Source organism: Euprymna scolopes, chromosome 45 (assembly GCF_053919585.1).
Source record: "Euprymna scolopes isolate OS-2025 chromosome 45, ASM5391958v1, whole genome shotgun sequence".
NCBI lineage: Eukaryota > Metazoa > Mollusca > Cephalopoda > Sepiida > Sepiolidae > Euprymna > Euprymna scolopes.
The window spans coordinates 32,050,219-32,060,783 of record NC_136526.1 but is presented as its reverse complement, the minus strand read 5'-3'; the positions used below and the strand labels follow the sequence as shown (position 1 = coordinate 32,060,783).

The window sequence follows — 10,565 nt, the reverse complement described above, 5'->3', positions numbered from 1 at the left end:
CTGCACGCCTGTGGAACTCTGTTCCGTCTGCCTGCTTCCCACCGGACTACAACTTGGATGTCTTCAAGTCCAACGTTAACAAATTCCTAATGAACCGCCCCCTTAAGTAAACACTTCATCAAATCTCCACACTAACGTAATGTACTTGCAATAACCCTTATCCCTGAGTGGCTTCCGGGCCTTGATAAGTGGTGATCACTGTGTAAAAAAAAATAAAAAAAAAAAATAAATAAAATAAAATAAAATAAGATACAAAATATATATGAACGGAAATAAAATAAGATACAAAATATTCTAATATTTTGCCCACCACGCGATCTTATCATATTTGGTGGATGGGATTAGATTTTAGATTTGTAACGTATTTAAATATACTGGAATGATGAAATAACATATATTTCATTTCAGGTCTCAATCATTGCCGATGTATAAAAGTTTTCGAAAAAAAAAATGAAGTAAAATATATTAAAATCATTTAAATTTTACAAAAATAAATATTATGTTTTATTTGAATTTTAACATTTTATCCTGTAAAATTTCAAAATATTTCCGAAATAATTACTTATTTTTTTAATGACTGAATTTTTCAGACTGAGAATTCTTTTGAGGTCTGTAAAGAGACAACACTCACTGTGAGACAGATCTGGGAAATAAGGTGGGCGCTAACACAATTCAAAGTTCATGTTGTTTTGCCACTGTTAATATCAACTTGTGACATGGTGAATTTTCTTGCATTTTGTTTCTTTATTTGTTGCAACTTTTGGTGATTTCTTTAAACACATCAAATTCTATAAAATATTCGCTATGAATGGTTTATTTTTGTAGACCATACCAAAATACTGAGGCCAAAACCTTGTTTGCTGATTTTTGTGTCTTGGTTGACTTTCACCTGCTGTTTCATCCTCATCATATATTCACACAAAAATTTCTGAAAAGAGTTGTGTTTGAACGCTATATTAATGTGGTTCGTAGAAAACACTGTTGACACTAGTTAGCATTTAAAAGAATAATGACAATATTAGTAGGGATTTTTAATAATTTTCAATTATATTACGTTTATTAACTAAGATAATGTGTCCTACAAGATGGTAGGTTTTGATGTCCCTAATTTTCGAGAGTAGTATCTCTTCTTCTGGATGGAAAATAAAAAGCAAGTGTGAAACTGTTCAGCAAGGCTTTCCTTTATATATTTTTTAAATTTTTTATGTCCAGAAGTCAGTGTCACAAACTGATTGTCAAATGAATTTAAATGATACGAGTTTTTATGAATATTAAGTATTGTTGGGAATTTTTGTAACCTTTTTAATTGTATAAATGATTGATTTTTTGCTTATGATAAAAGTGTGTATTTGGGAGTGTCATTTGACTGCTATATTGGTGTCATGTAATATCCGGTTTGGGTAAAGTGAATGGTCTAAGGGTGATCACTCTGTTTGCTTGAATTATTTCCCCTGTCAAAGTGTATACATCAATATGTATACACGTACACAACTATGTATATGTCCATATACAAGTGCAGCACACATGTACAGAAGTACACATATATATGCATATATTTTTTATTTTAATAATTGAATTCAGTAATTTTATTACACTTTTATTTGTTTATTTAATAATTTGTTTTCTAGATATTTATTTAATCTTTTTATTTATTTATTATTTATTCTTTTCATTTATTTTCTACATATTAATTTATTTATTTTCTACTTATTAATTTATTTATTTATTTTCTACATATTAATTCATTTATTCTTTTCATGTATTTATTTGTTCTCTACATATAAATTAATTTATTTATTCTTTTTATTTATTTATTTTCTACATATTAATAAATTTATTTATTTTTTTATTTATTTATTCATTTTCTACCTATTAATTTATTTATTTATTCTTTTCATTTATTTATTTATTTTCTACATATTAAGTAATTTATTTATTTTCTACATATTAATTAATTTATTTATTTCCTACATATTAATTAATTAATTTATTTCCTACATATTTATTTATTTTCTACCTATTAATTTATATATTCTTTTCATTCAATTATTTTTTTCTACGTATTAATTCATTTATTTATTTTCTACATATTAATTTATTTATTTATTTTCTACCTGTTAATTATTTATTTATTCTTTTCATTTATTTTTTTTCTACCTATTGATTATTTATTTATTTTCTACATATTAATTAATTTGTTTTTTACCTATTAGTGAATTTATTTATTTTCTACCTATTTATTAATTTATTTATTATTTTCATTTATTTATTTGTTTTTTGCATATTAATTAATTTATTTATTCTTTTTATTTATTTATTTGTTTTCTACATGTTAATTAATTAATTTATTTTTTTTTTCATTTATTTATTTAGTTTCTACATATTAATTTATTTATTTATTCTTTTCATTTATTTATTTGTTTTTTACATATTAATTAATTTGTTTATTCCTTTCATTTATTTATTTATTTTCTACATATTAATTAATTTATTCATTTATTTATTTGATTGTTTACTACATATTAATTAATTTATTCTTTTATTTATTTATTTTGTATATTATCAATAATAATGTATTGTATGTATCAAGAAGTGGTTATTAACTCAATCAGCATAACCCTGCAATGCACCTGTTTTGCATATTTCATGAGAAAACACCTTCCTCTGGTTAATAATATATAGAACTTCGAGTAACTTGTTTCCCAATTAGAATAATAAAATTCCAAGATATCTAATCAATACAAATAATAAAAATGGTAACAAGTGTTAATGTATGTTGTTTCTTTCTTTATTTGCAAAATCACATTCAGATTAAATGTCACTCTATATCCATACTTATTGTTATTACAAACAATAGTATCATAAATCAAAAGTGGCTCTTAGATTAAATGTAGATACTGCTGTCATAAACAATGGTCTTATAGATCCAAAGTGGCTATTATATTATGTCATATTATATCATATCATATTATATTATCATCTATTATATTATATTGATTTGGTTGTCTGTTGCAATGATAATAAACCTTATTATTTGCAAAATCAAATTCATACTAAATGTAGATACATACTGCTGTTATAAACAATGGTCTTATAGATCCACAGTGGCTATTATATTGATTTAGTTGTCTGTTGCAACAATAATAAACTTTATTCATTGCAAAATCAAATTTAGACTAATTGTAAATGCATACTGTTGTTATAAACAATGGTTTTATAGATCCAAAGTGACTTTTTAAATGATGAATCTATATACTAATATGTTCCGACTTATACATACACGTACTGGAGAAAAATCATATCCTTGAAAAATTTGTAGTTCTTCATTTACAATAAAACACCACATGTTGCAACACATACATTTGTCTGTGAAGAATATATGTAAAATATACATCTTTTCATGTAATTTATTATTTATTTATTTATTTTTCTTTCAGAATATGCAACAATTACTAAAAAGAAAATCGAGTACTAATTGCCAGAAACGGGAGAATTTGTTTCATCAAATCGCATTTTACACGATCGATATTTGCTTTAGTTTTATCATATAATTATCACTAATGGTGCATATGTGTAATAGTTATAAGCATCCGATATACTAGAAAAAATACTGCAAAAAAAAAAATGAATACATAGATTAAGATAAAATGCATAAAAAGTAACTAAATATTTTAATATTGCTAAATCAATTTTAACAGTCCTTTATATCAAGACTATAACTTTAATAGTATGTTGCTATACACAGCACCATCTCATTCTTATATTCATACATATTATGAAATACAGTTATAAAAAATAATACTTTCATTGCTACATGATAAAAATATAGACATAACAGCTCGTCCAACGGTAAACAAACTTTGTAATGATTACTAAACATTAACTAAAAGCAGAATGATACTTAATTTATTTAGTTTCCTGTACAAAAGACAAAAACAGTAAAATTAAAACGAAACAAATTGTATTGAACAATCTTATATAATTAATCTTTTAAAATGAACAATAACTTTAATACTGAAAGGAAATCATATTCCTGTGAAGTATGCGGTTTTTGTCTTAAGAAAAAACAAAACATGTTGCTACATATGCGAACGCATACTGGAGAGAAACCATATTCTTGTGAAGTATGTGGTTCGTCTTTTAAACATAAACACCATAAGTTGCAGCATATGTTTACACATACTGGAGAGAAGCCATATTCTTGTGAAGTATGTGGTTCTTCATTTACACAGAAACAAAATATGTTAAAACACATACGAACACATACTGGAGAGAAACCATATTCTTGTAAAATATGTAGCTCTTCTTTTACAACGAAGCAAAATATGTTCCAACACATGCGGACACATACTGGAGAGAAACCATATTCTTGTGAAGTATGCGGCTTTTCTTTTGCAGCAAAACGTAGTATGTTGCAACATATGCGAACACATACTGGAGAGAAACCATATTCTTGTGAAATATGTGACTCTTCATTTACACTGAAACAAAATATGTTCCAACACATACGAACACATACTGGAGAGAAACCATATTCTTGTGAAGAATGTGGATCCTCTTTTACAACGAAACAAAGGATGCTGCACCACATGCGAATGCATATGGGAGAAAAATCATTTTCTTGTGATTTTTGTGGCGCGTATTTTTCACAAAAAAGATCTATGTTGAAACATACACGAATGCATACTGGAGAGAAACTATAGTCCTGCTGACTTATCCTTTCATAAACAATATATATTGCAATATATGTGAACACATACTTGAAATAAATAACATAATTGCTTTTTTCTTTTGGCAAGAAATCAAATATTTTGCATGTGAACAGATAAAGCAAAATATATATTCATATATGGTATGTATCAATTACCTTTACATAAATACAATATATTATAGAAAACTGGAATATATACTGATTTTGAAGTGTTTACCTTCAAACAAATTTAATATTCTGATGCTAAAAGAAACGATATTCTATTAAGTATTTATATCATGTTAAAACAAAGGTAAAATTCATATATATTATTTTATCAAAATATCGATACTTGATAGTTTTTACATTTATAATAAAGATTTTGAATCTAAATTTATATAAACAGAATTGAGTTTCATACTTTCTATAAAGGTTCTTTTCAGTATGTATGTATTCTATAAAAAAAGCAAAATATATATTCGTATATCGTATCTTAATATTTGGATACGAGACATGGACGGACAGTTAAGGTATTTATTAGACACAAATATAATAGAATCTGATTAACAAGACAAATCCTAACCTTAATTCAATGCATCAAAATTAACGCCATATTTCAAGTAACATCTATTGTTTGTACAATATACTTGAAAAGGGAAAAATTAGACGGAAATCATTTATGATATTGATTTTGGATAGAAAATTAATATTTTATTCCATTTCATCTCATTTGTATAAGAAATAATAGTTTCCCTTTTTGACTAGATGTAATTGTTTTATTTTTAGATGAAACCGATTTAAACCTCTTTCCCCTTTTATAATCGAAATACAAAATCTCGGTCTCTAACTATCCTTGTACAATTGGAATACTATATAATTTTCTTTTGCCACATTTCAGATTAATCTCTAAATAATTTTCACCTTCTTAAGATGAAATTTTAATTTTATCAAAGTATTGATACTCGATATTTTTCACATTTAGTATCAAGGTTATGAATCTAAATTTATATAAACAGAATTGGCTTTCGTACTTTCTGTGAGGGTTCTTTTCACTATGTATGTATTCCACGTATCCCCAAAACAATGTGAAAAACAGAGCGCATGCCCCCATGACGTCATACTTGTGTTAACTATACGAACTATGGAAAAGCAAAAGCGACTTAATGATTTTTTAAAACCTTTGTTTATCTTCTTCAAACTGCAATTAATAATTAATCTTTGTTATAATTTTGTTAGGTTTTAAGATTTACACAGTTTACTGATTAATAATATTATAAACATTCGTATATTAAATATGAAATACGATTTTATCGAATGTTCTTTTGGTTGCCTACGGGCTTCCATATTTTGTTCGGTAAAAAGAGACATACAAAAAATGAGGAGGGGGGCTACAAAATGCTTAATATTTGTACAATAATATTTTCAAATTGGTTTTAATCTGGCGATAAAATAGCTGACAAGAGTCATGTTTATATTAAAACTTAATATTTAAAAAACATTTAAACACCATTAATTAAAAATCTATGTTGTAACGGAACATTTTGAAATAATGGAATTTTAATCGTTTTAACCTTTTAAAAATTAATCTTTACGAAGTTTCTTTTTCTTTGCAATTAAACTGTATAGATTAATTTGAAAAAACGCTATTTAAAAAAACAACGCAATAATATTAAATTTATATCATTTTTTAATTGCAACTTCAAGGTAAATTTTTGTTCAATATGTGTATTAAAATTAAAAAAAAATTATAATTGCAACTTCAAGGTAAAGTTTTGTTCAATATGTGTATTTAACCTTTTAAAAATATTTCTTACTTATTTGAACTCTTATGTTTCATAAAAAATAGACATTTCGATAGATTTAAATATATTTTGTTCGAATTTCAGAAAAATAAATATGGGGAGGACACGTACTAAAAAAATATTTCCCCTCATATATTTTACGGAAACTGTATTTAATATGTAACTAGAGGGGGTACCCGGCGTTGCCCGGGTGTTACTAGGTGTGTGTGCTCCTAAATCAAAAAGAAAACCGGGAGGGGGTAAAAAGAATTTTGGTAAGTTGGTAGGATCGAACCCAAAGCCCTGAAGCGAAGTTGAAAAATAAAATGTGAAAAAAACAAAAAAAACTGACACGTTAACCATTCAGCCAGCCAGAATGAGAGATGTTTGAATTTATTTAAGTAAGAAGGTGCCCGTACGGAAGTCATAGAGTTAACATTTTGTGCGAGCATTACGACGACGACGTAAGCAATAGCTATTCAGCAGTTAACATTTTCTTCGGGACAGTTTTTAATGAGGTCAATAACCCGGTTTGTTTGTTTTTACCTAAATTTGGGGAAAAACAGCTCTCCCATCTATTAGGGGAGTGGCTCATCTGGAAATGAAAACAACCGTCTGATATGACGACGGTTAGCTGACATTGACCAAATGTTACATCGCTCTCTAAGACCACTGGCCGTGGGCCAGGATTTGAATCGAATTTCGTTTTTTTTATACCGAAAAACAAAAACAAACATGCGGCGATCTCAAAATGTCGAATATTTAACGTTACAAATCGGGCAAATTAAACGGACGGGCGACCTCCGTTCGTAACTCGTATATATTATGATTTCGACGTGATATAAAACTTTTTAAAATTGAGCAGTGGCCTCGAGAACCCGCCGAAAAATACGTTTGCGAACATACACAAAAAGAGAACATAATACACACATTTTCGCTTTTATATTTATAGATTTCATGCTAAAATGGATAAGTATCGAAAATTTCACGAAACTCTGACCATTAGTTGATTTTTGCTAGATTTATTAAACACGGGTATCTTTTCACATTCGGAATGTCTACTGCATGGGAATGCTATTTTAAAATGCCAATTATGTAAGCATGATTTTCGTCTCACAATTAAATTATTTTCGTTCGATGAAAAAAATTTTTTTTAATTATTACTGGTTTATTTTGCCCTTTTAAATGGTACAAAAGTTATACTGATAATATTAATTTATAATAAAGTTACATATAGGGTGGGGTAATTCTGTGGTGAATTTTTGCAGTCCCTAATGTATTCTATAAAATTTAACCAAATAAGTGCTTAGTATAGTTTTGATTTCTTTAAAATATGAATTGAATTTATAAATAATTTACTGATATAAATGAACTTTCCAAGTATATGAACACACTTTTTCGACAAGTTGCCTTAAAATCTTTTGATAGAAACTGAGAAACACATCTAAATAGATAATGAGAATAAAAGTATAAAACTTGCATTGATATTGATTAAAAAATTGTTTTTATTTTATCATGAGATGAGATATTTTGCACGAGTAGTTGCTTTAAAAAGCCAATATTTTTTTCTAGAAAAAAATCCCAGATAATTGACAATCAAGAAAAAATGCGTGATTATCTTGAATAAAATAACCATTTTTATTTCATCATGAGATTAGATATTTTGCACGAGTAGTTGCTTTAAAAAGCCAAGATTTTTTTCTAGAAAAAAAAAATCCCAGATAATTCACAATCATCTTCAATCAAGAAAAAATACGTTGATTTTTTAGTTCAGATAATTCACAATCATCTGGTTTAGAAAACAGACATTAATTTAAAGTTAATTGTAATCTAATCTGCAACAATCCGGGCCAAAAATAGATTGGTTTTCTAATTTAAAATAACGATAATCAGATAATTTTGCGGGCAACAAGTTATATACAAGCTTACTGCCGAAATATGCTTAATCATTTTTATAGAAATATTTTGAAAAACAATATGAAAACTATTGACTTAATACCAACTTTTATGGTTTTAATTGCATTCTTTTCAATATTTTGCGGCATTTAATTTGGTTTTCATACTACACGCTTGTTGAATCGACGTGGCTGCAAATGTACAGTCAAAATAGTAAAAATTAAGGATGACGTCAGCTTTCAACCACACATTAGATAAAAGAAATAATAGATTGCAAAGTATGCCCGCAAGTGTTGGTCTTCTTATTCATTAGGAAATTTCTCAATAAATCTACACAGCCCACTTATTATGAATATTGTATAACGTGTTATACTTTGCGATTCCATTTTCGGGAACAGACAATGAGAATGTACTTTCGGGTTGTTAACTCTTTAACCCAGAAATGGAGAACTGATTGTCCTTTCAATTTTGATGAGAGAGTTAGAGAGAAAAAACTCTTGTCAATACTACAGTGGTGTAGCTAGAGTAAACGTACACCAAGGCGGTCTGCTCAAATGTCACACCACTGACATTATGTTTCCCCTGCTTTGCTGTCACCCATTATATATACGTATCGTATCTAAGGGGGGTACGGTCCGGGTGACAGAAAAGCAGGGGTGGCATAATGTCAGTGGGGTGATATATATATATATATATATATATATATATATATATATATATATATATATATGACCACTTGATCCTTTTTCCAATTATTTTTCACAGTAAAAAGAAAATGAAATTAGTGTCATCAAATGATTTTAAATGTACCATTTAAAACTACAAAATATACAAGGTTTAGAGTTTTAAATAAATATCGGCAAACATTTCATTTACAAATTAAAAAAAATGTAGGAGATTCTAATATTTTAGAAAATATTAAAACCATTACAAAATATAGAATAAATAAATAAAACCATTACATAATATATGAAAATAAAAAAAATCATTGCACAATATATGATAAATAAAATCATTACATAATATATGATAAATAAATAAAATCATTACATAATATATGATAAAAAAATAAAATCATTACATAATATATGAAAATAAATAAAATCTTTACATAATATATGATAAATAAATAAAATCATTACATAATATATGATAGATAAATAAAATCATTACATAATATATGATAAATAAATAAAATCATTAACAAATATATGAAAATAAATAAAAGAATTACATAATATATTATGAATAAATAAAACCATTACATAATATATGATAGATAAAATCATTACATAATATATGATAAATAAATAAAATCATTACATAATATACGATAGATAAACAAAATCATTACATAACATATGATTAATAAATAAAATCATTACATAATACATGATAAATCAATCAAATCATTACATAATATGTGATAAATAAATAAAATCATCACATAATATATGATAAATAAATTAAATCATTACATAATATATGATAAATATATAAAATCAGTACATAATATATGATAAATATATAAAATCATTACATAATATATGATAATTAAATAGAATCATTACATAACATATGATAAATAAATAAAATCAGTACATAATATATGATAAATATATAAAATCATTACATAATATATGATAAATAAATAAAATCATCACAAGATATATAATAAATAAGTAAAATCATTACATAATATATGATAAATAAATAAAATCATTACATAATATATGATAAATAAATAAAATCATTGCATAACATATGATAAATAAATAAAATCATTACATAATATATGATAAATAAATAAAATCATTGCATAACATATGCTAAATAAATAAAATCATCACAAGATATATAATAAATAAGTAAAATCATTACATAATATATGATAAATAAATAAAACCATCACATAACATATGATAAATTGATAAAATCATTACATAACACATGAAAAATAAATAAAATCATTACATAACATATGATAAAAAATAAAATCATTACATAATATATGATAAATAAATAAAATTATTACATAATATATGATAAAACAATAAAATCATAACATAACATATGAAAAATAAACAAAATCATTGCATAACATATGATAAATAAATAAAATTATTACATAATATATGATAAATAAATAAAATCATTACATAATATATGATAAAAAATAAAATCATTACATAATATAT

General features: G+C 25.4%; 1 protein-coding gene across 1 annotated transcript; it reads left to right on the top strand.

Annotated features, from left to right (window-relative positions):
• The first annotated feature begins 277 nt into the window (after positions 1–277).
• On the top strand, positions 278–5,466 carry LOC145269077 (uncharacterized). The gene is made up of 2 exons (XM_080124676.1): positions 278–655; positions 3,438–5,466. Exon 2 carries the CDS (start codon positions 3,996–3,998, stop codon positions 4,701–4,703), a length of 708 nt encoding a protein of 235 aa, XP_079980802.1. The 5' UTR covers positions 278–655; positions 3,438–3,995; the 3' UTR covers positions 4,704–5,466.
• Positions 5,467–10,565: the final 5,099 nt, after the last annotated feature.

Bases quoted from the DNA above. Each gene is read 5' to 3' on its own strand.
- LOC145269077 (XM_080124676.1), top strand. From the start codon at position 3,996: ATGAACAATAACTTTAATACTGAAAGGAAATCATATTCCTGTGAAGTA.